The following is a 14,382-nucleotide window of genomic DNA, read 5'->3' as shown; positions in this document are numbered from 1 at the left end:
TAATACTGAACTCAAAGCCTTTTCTCTGCAGACTGCTGGTAAACTCACACCTCACAGCATCTTCCTGAGGCATTGCAAAGGATTATTTCCTGTATGAGCCAAGATGTTCATGCAGGAGAACTGAACTCAGTACAGGGAATTTGCAGAACTAGGGGAAATTTTTTTTTAATTAAAAAAAAATTTAAAAATCACTTCTTGACAGTGAGCCAAGGGCAACTGTTCTTTGAGAAATGTTCTTCCAATAAATAAGTGTGATCCCACTTGCTAAGCAAATTCAGTTTATGCTGATTTTACAGTGGGGTCCTCAAGGAGAACAACTGCAGTCAATAGAGGTATTGCAGCAACTGCCCCTTCCCTCTCCCACCCAGCAGCCCAGAGGAAAGATTCCCTTTGCATGATCCCCAGTCCAAGGAGAGAGGCCCAAAATTCTTCCTTGTCCCACCCAAATGATAACAACTTGATCCTTCCTCTCTGGAATTTCACAAGCCTTCAGAATCCCAATGTTGTGGTATTTTCTGAGTTCCCCAGACGGAGGAGGAATTGAGAATCTGACTCCGTGTTCTTAGAAGGCTAATTTATTATTTTATGATATTATATTATATTATCTTAAAGAATACTATACTAAACTATACTAAAAATAGAGAAAGGATACTTACAGAAGGCTAGAAGATAATAATGAAAAATTCTTGACTCTCTCCTCAGAGTCCTCATACTTACTGACCGTGTTTGGTCATTAAGTAAAAACAATTCACCTGTTGGATAAACAATCTCCAAACACATTCCAAAGCAGCAAAACACAGGAGAAGCAAATGAGATAATATTGTTTTCCTTTTTTCTCTGAGGCTTCTCAGCTTCCCAGGAGAAGAATCCTGGGCAAAGAGGATTTTTCAGAAAATATGACGGTGGCACAATGGTGCAGACCTTTCCACACCCCAACCACCACATTCCAACCCAGACAAAAACTCTGGTTTTTAAACTTTATTTCATAGATCACAGCCTGGTTTGGGTTGGAAGAGATCTGAAAGATCATCCATGGCAAGGACACCTTCCACCATCCCAGGCAAATCCAAGCCATGCCCAGCCTGGCCAGGGATGGAGCAGCCACAGCTTACCTGGGTACCCTGTGCCAGAGCCTCCCCACCCTCACAGGGAAGAATTTCTTCCTAACATCCAACCTAAAGCTCCTTTCTCTGAGTTCAGAGCCATCTGACAGCAGCACAGAGTGCCAGCACAGCAAAGCCTGACCAGCTGACACATCTCCACTGATACAGGGCAGGACAGCTCAGACAGAGCCAACACGTGCTCTGCAATATGTTCACTGCTGGTTTAGAGCAGCACATTACACCAATGCCCCATTCAGAAGATGTCAGGCTGTGTTGGCACATGGTCACAATGTGTTGTTACATGGTAATTTTCCCCTCAGCCCAAATATCTCTAGCTCACATTCTGGCCAGCCGCTGCAAGGTAATCCCAGGCAGAAAGAGAAAAAAAAAATCCCAAATTCGTTCCCTATTGAGTCTGTGTACAACATAAATCTGTCACATTTTTTTCCCCTTGTGTTTCGGCTTTTTGCCTGGCTGCAAAGAGACAGAGGTATAAGAGGAATACATTAAAAAATGCTTTCTTAACACCAACCACAAATTCACCTGTCTCCTCAGTGCTGATACATTTTCCTTCAAAAGTTTGCATCCTTTGACATCTTTGCAGTCTCTCCATGTTCCTGCTGCTGTTTCTCAGCAATAGATAAGAAAACTTCAAAACCTTGCTCTGCAATAATGAGATTCAAAAGAAAAGAATTTTTTTTTCCCAATCTTTCTACATAAAAAAAGGCCTGAATCGGAGCCCAGCAGTGCACAAATATTACTCATGTCATTGACACTAAGAAAAGGGGAGCTGTGAATAAAAAATGTTAAAAATGAACACAAGGAGCATTGTTTGCATATCAGAAAAATTAATCTACATAGAGAAGTGTAAGAGCCTGCAATTCAGAAAGCAAAGAATTAGGACAGCCCAGCTGAGAATAATTTTCTAGCCAGTTAATTTAATTGCATAAATCATTCCTTTGTTAGCAATAAAGAGATATAATTAAAATGAGATTGCTTCTCATTTCTATTCTCTGGAAACTAAAGGAATTGATTTTGGGGAAAGCATTCTTCCAAATACCAGATTGGCAAATTACATTTACCTTTTTAGAAAGGAGAAATTATTTTGCACTAATATCATGGAGGGTTTAATTAATTATAGATCTGCCATATGATCTTAAAGAAATAATTTACTCAATGCCCACAGAACAGAAGTTTGTAAGTGAGTGCATCCCTCTGATAGATGGTGTGCAGATTTTTACAAACAGGTCACAAGTTGAACAGGTGGCTGTCAGGAGAAATAACAGGGAATATAATAAATGTTTAAAGATAGGGGAAGGTTTGTGAAGAGATAATAAAGCACTGCTTCCTATTTATTGGCATATACCTGGATTACTGGTCTTTGAACCCCTCTGAATTGGTTTTCTTTTAAATATTGTAATGATGGTTGTTTTCTATTCACAAATCTTCAGGGCTCAATAAGCAGTAACAGGTTAATAACAGAACAACAGCCAGAGAGGGAAAAAACCCAAACAAACACAAAGCCCACCAATTAAACAGAATATTGCTTTTGCTGAATATTGCAGGGGTTGGCCACTGCCAGGGCCCTAACAGGGCTGTAACAAACACATCAGACAGGAGAAATTCTTCCCTGTGAGGGTGGTGAGGCCCTGGCACAGGTTGCCCACAAAGCTGTGGCTGCCCCATCCCTGGCAGTGACCAAGGCCAGGCTGGGTGGGGCTTGGAGCAGACTGGGACAGTGGAAAGTGTCCCTGCCATGGCAGGGGTGTTGGAACAAGATGAGCTTTTAGGCCTCTGCCAACCCAAACCATTGCCTGATTCTATGACAATATACTCAGCATCCTTTGGGATCCCTGCCTTCTCTTACCACCCTCTCTTTGTAACTACTTACCATGCAGGGGACCCCAGAAACAGAAAACTCTGCCTCTTCCATCCCATTTTACCCCTCCAAGGGCATCCTCTCTTGCAAAACCTGCTCAGAAGGCAGAGAGCAGAATCCATTTCCTCTCTGCTGCACCAGGATGGGGTCTCACATCCACTCTCGCCTCAAAACAGACCCTCCTTGCTACATTTTTGAGAGCAGGAGCCATCTCATGATCATTTGTGGTGCTGCCCACTCTCTCAGCTGTCCTTTTTGTCAGGCAAAAGCTGCCACCCTCCCACCTTCCTCCACAAGAAACTCCCCTGCCACCAAGGATTCCCACTCCCCACAGCTGGGGCTTTTCAAAGGGCAGAACACCAGGTACAAATTTAAATCAGGTACAAATTGAAATCAGGTACAAATTGGAGTCAGGCTGCTTTGATAAACTCTCCAAACAGTCACACAAAGTCTTCCACAGATCTCAGGCAGAGGCTGCCCAGGATCAGCACGCCTGGTAAGTCCTCCCTACACACAAAAGGTGCCTCTGCCTCATAACCTCTTCCTTTTCTGTGTGCTTTGGAACAGAACAGGAGCAGCCTTGGCTCAGGAACATCGTTCCCCATGGGGACCACCGTGGTGGAGTGACAGCACAGCCATCAGCAGGGACTGTGCTGTGGAGGAGACAGGTAAGGCAAGAAATGGGCTCTGCATGCAAGAGTTAAACAGCAGATAGATTAGATCTCATCAGCTGAGTTTTCCAGGAAAAGCATTGTGTTGCTATGGAAACCCCAACATAACCTGGGTTTTCCCTCCTTTTGTTTGTTCATTTTCTACAAACACTGGCCTCTCCCAGTCCTCCCCAGGTGGACTTGCAGCTTGCAAAAACAGTGATTTTTTTTTTTTGCTTTCTTTCTTTTTTTGCTTTCTAATGCCCATTTCTCTTTGCAAGTACATTTTTCAGTGATTGCCTTTCTCAGTATCACTGTCCCAGGCTGCAGACTCTCTCTTTGCAGTGAGGACTGGTTAATGTGCTGCCCATTAGAAACTCAGCTCCTGAACACCTTGCTGTCTTTTTCTTCATGGGGAAAAAGGGACAAAAGCCTCATGGTAATAAAACTTTTCAGTGAAAAACCACATGGGAACTTGTCACGTAGTTTCTCCATTTCCAGCGTCTCAAGAAACAGCATTTCCTTTGGAAAAAGGAATTTTGCAGGCAACAAGAATTTGGATGTTCAGCTCCAAGTTTTCTCTTTGATCTTATTCCCAGGTATCTCCAGCCATTTATTTTACTGCATCATAATAAGGATTGCCTTTAATGAGCCTGATGGAAACATCAAGAGAATCTTTCTAAAACATGCCCTAGATACAAGAGACCTCAGCACACAGGTGCCTTTATCTGCCAGATTTCTTTACTCTGCACCTCACAACCTCGTGATTTACACACACTTGAGCTTTTCACACTCCCTCCTAATCCCCCTGCACAAATAACAGGGAACAGACTCCCAAGTGCAGGCTCCTTCCTCCAGAGCAGCTCCTGCTTTGGCAGCATCAAGGGTCACATCCTTAGATGGAAATATATGTCAGTAAGCTTGAACTTGTAGCTTACCTCGTGCTGGCTAGTCCTAGAATTTATGAAAGCTGAAAAGCTGTTATCCTGAGCTGAAGATTCAGCAGGTTTTCCTTTGGCTTCCTCAGCAGAGCTGTGGCAGGAATGGAACATGAATCCAGGGCCTCTCTCTGTGCCAACATCCCCACCAAGTGGCCAGCTCCCAGCTCCTCTTCCAGCTCATCCCTCTGCCCCAGCAGCTGAAAATGTGAAAATACAAACCTGGCTCGCCTACTCTCACCCAAAACCCACAAAATCTGACTTTTGAGACAGCTCTGAAGACCTTTCCAGCCACGCTCTGGAGTAAAGGCAAGAGAGGAGTGATAAAAGGATTTCCTTCCATCCCTTAAAAGGTGTCCTGTTAACCCATTTCCCACCTTAGCCACTGTTATTTTTTCTGCTTGCAGAATTTAAAAACTTGTGTACAGATAGATTGTTGTTAATTACTGCACACATTTCAAACAAGTGTGGCCAGCCCAACTTGCTACAAGCTTTATGTTGTATATGAAATACTAAAGTACACACACAAAAGAAAAAATAAAATTAAACTACATGTATTTTCAACAGTAGCTAAGGCAGAAAGATTTAAAAAAAAAAAAAGCAAACCAAAAAAAAAAAGAGAAAATTTTGACAAACACTGCCCTCTTGAGGGAAAGGGAGCTGTATTGCCTGAGCAAAACCATTCTCCCTTCTCTGCTACACTAAACTCCCCCCGCTGCCTTGCCATGTGGTTCAAGGTGGGGAGAAGTTTTTGACAAGCAGCAGTAGGAATCAATTCACACCTAGGAATCAATTATCTCTAGATAAATCATACCTTAGTTATGATTTATAAGTATTCTAGGTACAAAGAAGCAACAGTGAAAGCACAAGAACCTACTGGAAATACAAAAACCTGGAAATCGAGAGTTTTTCTTTCTTCATGAATTGCAGCCTTTTATTTTACCCAAAATCTCTGACAGCAGGAACCAGACTGCAGCTTCTTCTTTGTCCTGCAAATTCCTCATCAGTGGGATACACAAGCATCATCTCTCTAGCCTAAGAATCTTGATCTGCTGACTGGAATAATCCCCTGCAGTATCTGTTGGAAGGTTTTGGGAATCTCTTTCCCCAACCAGTTTGTATAAGGAAGGAGATGCTACTGTAATATTTCAGAATGCACTGGTGGCACTCAGGGACAGGGTTCAGTGGTGGAGGGGGCAGTGCTGGGTTAATGGCTGCACTTCATCTTAGAGGGCTTTTCCAATCTAAACAATTCTGTTACAATGGGAAAATTAAATTTTTTTTTAAAAAGCTTAAAGCAAAACTTTAGAAGAGTCTGATGCCTCCATAAGAGCTCTAGAAGGAACAAGCAGCTGCCTTTCCTAACTGATTTGCTAGCACCTCTAGAGATGAATTAAAATTTTGAAGATGGCTTGAATCATCCTCCTCCTGTCATCACAAAAGACTGCTCATAGCACAAATTCCTACAAATGTACAGAGCAACATTTTTCAACTGAAACCTTATGCCAAGTCAGTTAGGGGAGCAGAAAGAGAAAAAGGGTTCAATATCTTTAGATCAACTACTGTAAAAATTAACATTTTATTTTTTCCAAATAATGAAAACCACTCACAAGTTAAGGTACAAAACATCAATGTATATTTAAGAGCATCCTAACACAGACTGATGAACACAGGTGAGGGTTCAATACCCCACAAAGCAGACACAATGAGTTCAAGCGTTGAGAGGGCGAGTACTGTTAACTAAAATGATATTAAAATGGTACTTCTGAGTGCTCACAGTTCCAAATATTTATGATGAGAGTAACTTGGCATTTAGATGGATGCTACTGCTCTGTCAGGATTTCATCTTAATTAAATAATGGTGGTGGAGCATCACCTGTTACTGACTTATCTTGAACATTCAAGCCAGATCAAGGCACCAGGTGTTCCCAGATCAAAATCTGCAGAACAGTTTCTACAAATGCAGGGTTCTGTCCAAAATGTTGAGCAGTTTGGTGATAGCAACACTTGCAATATTACCACTAAAACCAGGTGCAGACTGAAACACCAGAAACTGAGTGTTTTCTTATCCACATCAGCAAGCTCATGACATCAGCATCAGCCTGGAAAGCTAAACATGTTCTGACATGGTTTTGAGAAAGCTGGATTGGCCTGGAATTATTATCCTTCCCATGCAAAGCAGGAGCCCTTGAGTTCAGGTATGAGCACAAAACACAATGAAAGTAGAACACAAGTTCAGACAGGCTTAAGAAGCATTCACAGAAGATTGAATGCTGAACAGCCCTTCCCTTATTTCATCAATTTTTTCTGCTCTTGAGGCTGCAGAAGTCTTTGCTGGCTTAAGAAGAGATTCATGACACTTGTCCAATACAGCCTTCAAAATTAGGCGTATTTCCTGGAAAGAGAAAATAAAGAAGGGAAAAAAAAATCCATCAGCAAAGTTAAATCTTTATCAAGCACCAATGTCAAGTGAGTGGTCTGGTGGACTCAAATGATTTCAAGGGTGTCTCATCCACGGCTTAAGAAGCAGCATTCAGCAGCATTAAATATTCACAACACACAGGGGAGGCTGCTTAGAGGATCACTGCACTGTCCACACTACAACAGGAATGTAAGAAGATTTTTGGGGGGTAAAAAAAAACCCCTCACCTTGGCTTTTGTTGCTTTTTCTTCAGCATCATCCTTCAGCTGCTCAATTTTGTCCTTTTTCTGTTTGATTTCCTTGCGAATGGCCATAACTTTGTCATACACAGCACCCCTCTTCTCCTGGACTTTGTTAAAATGTCTAAAGGTGACAGAAAAAAAAGTTAGTACTGAGCTCGTTCCAGATGAAACTGAAGCCCACCACAAGCAAACCCTGCATTTTATGAGCATAAAACCAGCAGCTTCCAGGAGCAATGGTATATAGAACTGTCTTTCTCAGAAATTAATGTGATTTTTAAACTAGAACAACTTAGGTACAAGAAGTGAAACTCATACTTAGCAGGAGCCCATATGCACCTTCCCACCTCAAGGACATTTCTTTTATTCACCAGCAAAAACTCTTTTCTTCAACCAAGGTTACCTCCCTTCCCCTCCTGCTTATCAAAGCATTTTATTTTATCACTCAAGGGAAATACCTGACACATTAAAAACAGGAATAGGCAGCAACTTTTGATGAAAAGGAGCATAAGATTATGTTGCTTTCATTGCTAAATTAAAAGCTGCTTCTCACAGAATCATTTCAGTTGGAAAAGACCTCTGAGATCAACCTATGTCACTTTGACCATGGCACTTGGTCTTTCCTTGAACGCCTCCAGAGGCAGTGACTCCACACCACCCTGGGCAGCCCATTCCAAGGTCTAATCACCTTTCTGTCCAGAAATTCCTCCCAATGCCCAACCTATTTTCCTCCCAAATCATTTCTTTTAGCTGGTACAATACACTAAGTGCCACTCTGCACACCACAGAAACCTCAAGCCTGACTAAATCTTACTTGACTCTCCCATCCATGTGCAAGCAGCTCCCTTCCATCACAGCCAATAATGTTCCATATTCCCTTTCCTTTCTATCTGTGTAGATGAAAATTGTTTAAAAATCAATTTTCTCCCTAAAAGCTCAGCACTAAGCTCACAGTGAAGCCAGGACCTTCCAGGGCTGCAGTTTGGTGCTGCCTTCAGCATATGGGAGGAAGGAAGAGGGGCTGAGAGGCTTTGATCAAATGACACTTTTCCTTTTGTTTTAGAAGCATCATGTCAGGATAATGCTCCTCTGAGATGCAAGCCCCATTTCCCCATGGGTCTTGAACATCTTTGATAATGAGCAAAAGTGGCAAGGGAAATTATGAAAAATTCATGAAAGGCAAATGGGGCTTTGTTGAAGTCTGATAAGTTGGAAAATTATCCCAATGTGACATTCTCTTTAAGAAGATAAAAGAATCAAGAATAAGCATTATAAATTAAATTAGTGCTCCAATAAAAGAATTGCTGTCAAGTCACATTGCAATTATTGATTTGAGACCCCAAATCCCTGCCTGCAGCATTCCTGGTCTCCATACAGAGCTGTCCCACACTGCTCATTTTCCCCTCAGTGCTAAGCTGTGTGTTTGCAGCAGCCATGGACTTTGGCAGCACATAACAAAGACATAAAGCAGCATCAGGCAGAAACATCAACCCCTCCATACTCGAGCACGGTGCACTTGTGCTGCTCAATATCTTCACGCATCTTTTTGAGCTGGATCTCAGCTGTAGCAAGCTTCTCATGTTTTGCAGTCACCATTCTCTTCAGGGACATTTCATCAGTCTTGGCCTTTTTCAGCTCTACCTGAGAACTCTCAAGTTGGTCCTCCAGATTTCTGGCCTAGAGTACAGAAGTATAGAAATGAAATAGAAATAAATTAAATGGGAGCAGGAAATTATCAAGATAGCATACCCTGTAAATGTGCTAAGATTACAACTAGCTGGCTGCTTTTTGAAGATTTGATTGCCAGCTCCTTCTCCCAGTTCCCTGGTCTCTATCTGATTATAAATACATCCAAATGGACAAGACCCCCTCCCTTAGGATGGCTTTCAGAAGTGACTGTGCCTTCTGCTATAGCTTTTTGCCAAGCCTCATTTGAACACATGCTATACAAATACCCCAAAACACTCCATACCATTTTTCAATTGCTCCTAACAACTGCATTCTGCCAAAACCTAGTGGCAAATAGCAAGGGACTGTATTGTGACAAACATTTCATCAGAGAATGCCTGGCTTAGCAATATTAATAAATTTAAAGGCACTTAAGACATGACTCTTCCTGATGTAACAATTTTTTATTCTTAGTTTCCACTCTCAAGGCAGAAGAAACTCGATTTCACTTTTCTTTTCCCATCATTTCCTACCAACAACCCCAAGACAGCTCCAACTATTTTAGGTCAGGTTTCTATGGCAACAAAGCCTTTGACTATTCAAAGTGGTCAATAGCTAGTGCATAGTACATTAGCTAGTGCCACCCAGCAAAGCAGCAGCAATGTTTTACTGACATTTTTAAGAAAGAATTTGGAAACTTCAAAATGTCATTCTTTATAGTGAAAAGGAAAGAGGGGAACATTGCTTAGACATCAAACTCTCCCTAACAGGATATAATTTGGATGATACAGACCTCTGATGATACACTGGCCAGTCTCTCCACATTTTCTCCCTGTATTTCCATCTTCTTTTGGTATAACTGCAATTCCACTTGGCATGATGGCAGAACCTCAACTACATCTCTATAACCTTCATATTTCTCAGTAACTTCTTGCTTTAAAGAGAGAAAAAGACTATCAATAAACAGCTTTAGAGTTCTTTTATACAGAATTAAAGCATATTGAATTTTGAACCCTCCCCTCATTGTTTAAAGACCTAAGAAGTAATATTTAAGGTGGTGAAATGAGCTCTTCATAAAAAAATAAAGGCATTCATTTGGAAGCACAGAAATAAAGGTGACATACAAGTGTTTTACACTGAATTAATCAGTAATCAACTTTTTCCAAGAGCTTTTAGAAAAAAAAAATAGAAAAAAAGGCTGTGCAGTGAAGAAATTCTACACTGGTAAAACAAGAGTTATGCAAAGCTTCGTACCTGATATCACAGGAATCGAGTTTACACCTTTGGAACAAAAATAACCTTCAGAGGAAAAGTGCAAACTACTGAAGTGTGAGCAATCTCAAACCACAGAAATGAGTGGATATTATAATTAAAAAATAAATAAATAAATCTAGGAGGGAACCCAGTGTTCAGCCTATTAGTGAAGACAGCCATAGATTCCAGAAACAGTGAATAACAAGAGAAGCACGTGTTCTAAATACAAGGATATTTGGGAGCTGACAAAATATTGTCTCCTCTGGAGAGCAAACAGCCAAACAGATTCAAGAGTTCAACACCTGATTTTACAAGTGACTGCAATCTTGCTTTTCAAAAGGAAAAAACAGCCCATCAAAACTACACCACCACCTCTACCGCAAACCTTCAATTTTCTGAGGCTGTGATTTCATTTCAGACCAACCACTGTCCTGCTGGTGGTTTTACCATCACTCAAGAGGCAGCTCTAGATGATGACAGTCCAGTAAAACATGCTTTTTTCTAACAGAATACCTCCTTGTGTGGACAGAGGAAAACCTCACCTTAGATCTCTTCAATTTCTTAATAGTCTCTTTCATCATCTCGTTGTAACTTTTCCGTTCTTCTGGACTCTCCACAATTTTAGATTTCAGCTGCTCTTGTTCTTCTTTCAAAGTAGCCAGAGACACTTTGCATTCATTCTAGTTAATGACAAAACCACTTTCAATATTAGTGATGAGGTGAACAAAGAGGAATTGTGTAGCAAGGTTTGCCATGGTCTTATGACTAGACAGGTTCTTTGGTGTGTAGTCATTCCTCATTAGGAAGTTCTAAAAATAAATTCCTCTAACCAGCATTAACATTCCAAATCAAAGCAATCAACAGCCTATTTTGCTTCCCACATTTGCTTACAGGGGTGCAGAAGAACAGCAGTTAACTGGTGTTCTCCACCAAGAGCCTGCCAGCTCATCCTAGAATGGTTTGGGTTGGAAAGGACCTCAAAGATGATCTCATTCCAACCCTCTGCCATGGGCAGGGACACCTCCCACCAGACCAAGTTGCCCCCAGCTCCATCCAGCCTGGCATATTGCCACAAACTCTCTCCCTCAGAACTCCTGACCTAGGGATACTGAGGCAGTGCCTGCAGCATTCCAGAGCCAGCTCTGTCACTCTGGGAGAACAGCAACAAGTTCAAAACCTCCTGTTGTGCCTCAATAGCCCACTCTGTGTATGCAAGGTAAACCCACAGCACCACAGAGGTCCAGATTTCTAGTGACTTAATTCCAAGAATAATCTGATCCTAGAAAGAGAGATGATTTCTCAGTTGATCAGCTGCCAGCACCTATATAGAGGTGTACTCACCAGTTTTTGGGTTCTCTCAGCAATATCTGTCTTCTTTTGAGAAGTCACTTCATGCAAAGCTGTCTGAAAAAAAAAAAAAAGGCACCAAGCTTTCAACAAGCATCTCTACAGCTGCTACCTGCCTTATCCTTCTATCATAGATCTGTTCAAAGGAGAAATCCCATTTATGGGTAATTTGGAATGCCATAACCAGCAGAAAAAACTGCAACCTGTAAGATTTCAAAGACAGGAAAGGAGAATTTTGCCACCAAAACCACTGGAAGCACAAGGGAGGCAGCCAGCAGTGGGTAACTAGGAATAGGGATAAGAAATTGGCCATCCCTATTCTCATTGACCCTGGCAGTTGTTATTATAGCCCCACAACTTTCTTTGCCAGGGGCTCTGTTCTTCAGGGAAAATTTAACATAAAGTCCCAAATAATAGTCAAACACAAGGTTAATAATGCAAATAGCAGAGACATGATTTGACAAAACAAAAAAAATCCTGACCATAGATTATTATTTTCTTTTTCCCAAAGGAGCTAAAAAAGTTATCCATGAGACCTAAGAGGAAAGTTTCCACTGCTGAAAAGTTACCCCTGCAGTTAACCCTATTTTTTTTTGCCAGGCATTCCCTTGGGTGACCCTTCTTAGGCCTCATTTCTTACCATGGGCCACCTCCAGTTCCAATTCTTGGAATTTAAATAGAAAACAAAGAGGAACATCCCTGTGTTCCTGTTTGGAAGTGTGATGTGCATCTCCCAAGTCACTGCATAAATGCATTTCAAAAAAAGAGTCAACTATACCTTTGTATTCCCCAATCTGATTTAAAGCACATTTCACATTCCTTACAGTGAAACAAAGAGGGGTCCAACAACATTTTGCTAAAATTGCCATTGTTTTAAAAAAAGTCCCTTTTATCCACTGAGTTAGAGGGAAGGGAATAAGACCAAGAGAAGTGAGGAGCCCACAGCAGGTTTTCAGAGAAATACAGAACAAGGTCCTACTTGTTTCCGACGATAGTCCTGCCTCAGCAGCTGCTCCAGCTCCCGAATGCTCTCTGTGAGCTGCTTGATCTCTGCCTCATGTTCAGCTGGGACTGTGCTGAGGGAAAAATAAAGATATTGGGCAGTTTCAGCATCATTATAGTCCAGTCAGAGTGCAGCAGATAAAACCATCACTGCCTCCACAGTTTACAGCCAGTAACTTTCAGTAATCAGAGCAAGACAGTCTCAAATGAATAGCTCTTATTTTCCTTTGCTTGTAAGATTTTGCAGTTGAGGCATAATCTAAAGAGCTATTTTGGCAAGAAGTGGTACAAACATAAAGGACTAAGTTTAAAGATCATGTTAAGCAAATCATGAAAGTACAACACTCCTACCAATTTTGGTGGTGACTTTCATTTATGAAATTTGCATATTACCTGTCATACAAATAGTTTATATTAGTGTAGACCTATCCCAGCTAGGGAACCCCCTGTGTAGTACACACCAAGAGCAGCTGTCAGGAAAAAAAAAAAAACACTTTGTTTTGAGGCTCTCTTGGAAACCAGCCATTTCTCCATCCTATTATCCACAAGCAAAAACAAAACTTAATGGTGCAAAGACACAGGCAGTGGGGCTAAATGGCCTGAAAAACAGAGATTGTGGCAAACATGTCAAATAACTAAGGAAGACAACTTTACTCATGTATTAAGTTAAAGATGAGCTTCCTCCAGCTGTTGAAGGGATAAAGACATATCACTAAAAGCTAAGTAAGAGCAAGAAGTTTCAACCTAGTTCTCCACATACAAATACAGGATTCCCTCAATGCAACCATACACTGTAAAAGCTTTGGGTTTTTTTTTCCTCTGCCAGCAGGCAATAAACCCCCTCAGCTCCCTCTCATCAGACTTGTGCTCCAGACCCTTCCCAGCTTCACTGCCCTTTTGTGGACACACTCAATGTCCCTCTTGCAGTGAGGGGCCCAGAATTGGATGCAGCACTCAGGGAGTGTCACAGGGGGATGGTCACTGCCCTGGTCCTGCTGGCCACACTTGCTGATACAGGCCAGGTGCCATTGGCCTCCTTGGCCACACTGCTGGATCTTGTTCAGCTGCTGTCAACCAGCACTCCCAGGTCCTTTTCTGCTGGGCCATATTCCAGCCCCTCTTCCCCAAGCCTGTAGCATTGAACCAAGTTATTATGACCCAAGAATGGGGCTCTGTACTCAGACTTGTTGAGCCCCACACAACTGGGCCACTGATCCAGCCTGAGCAGGAAAGGCAAGCAGTGCATCTCACAGCGCTCACTCCACACACTCACTTCAGTTTCTCCAGCTTCAGTGCTGCCTCCCGATTCACAGCCTCCAGGTGTTGGCTTTTCTCCATAGCTAATTTCTGCAAGTTAAATATTTGATTTTAGAGAAGTGTGGTTTCTCTCTGGGCTTTTATTAGAGCCTTGCTCATCATTATTTCACATGAAATGCACCTTCTCTGAACTACTGAGACGTTCAGAACAGAAGCCATCTCCAACCCAGCTTTTCTCAAAATGGTACAAGGTGTCAATCCTTCACTTACCAGGTTGAAGTATCCAATAATTTATTTTAAGGGAAAATATATATTATATATATAATATTTTATATTTATATATAAATATATATATATTTAAGAAAAAGATAAAAAGAGATTAGAGTTCCCAGAGGTACACATGTCATCTAATATGTAATTTTATATGTATGTAATATTTCTTTTTTCCCCCAATATATTGGAGGAAAAAAAACACCCTTTCAGTAATACCCAAAGTAATAATCAGTACCTTCCTGAATTACTTGTCTATATTTAACATCCCAACATGTTACATAAAAGAACAATCTTCATGGCTCCTGGTTCTAGGTTAATATCAGTTATACTTTTATAGGCATCTGGAATAA

General features: G+C 41.4%; 1 protein-coding gene across 1 annotated transcript; it reads right to left on the bottom strand.

The window, feature by feature from the left end:
• Nucleotides 1–6,130: 6,130 nt before the first annotated feature.
• Nucleotides 6,131–13,849, bottom strand: LOC102042932 (NUF2 component of NDC80 kinetochore complex; the record flags this gene model as incomplete). Its single annotated transcript, XM_005430920.2, has 8 exons — nucleotides 6,131–6,965; nucleotides 7,220–7,355; nucleotides 8,733–8,908; nucleotides 9,693–9,833; nucleotides 10,696–10,833; nucleotides 11,495–11,557; nucleotides 12,480–12,576; nucleotides 13,776–13,849. Coding segments are annotated over 8 exons (975 nt in total), but the record flags the coding sequence as incomplete, so codon positions are not given.
• Between the last annotated feature and the right edge of the window lie 533 nt (nucleotides 13,850–14,382).

This window comes from Geospiza fortis, unplaced genomic scaffold (genome assembly GCF_000277835.1).
Source record: "Geospiza fortis unplaced genomic scaffold, GeoFor_1.0 scaffold931, whole genome shotgun sequence".
NCBI lineage: Eukaryota > Metazoa > Chordata > Aves > Passeriformes > Thraupidae > Geospiza > Geospiza fortis.
Note: the sequence above shows the minus strand (reverse complement) of the source record. Positions and strands in the feature narration are given on the sequence as shown.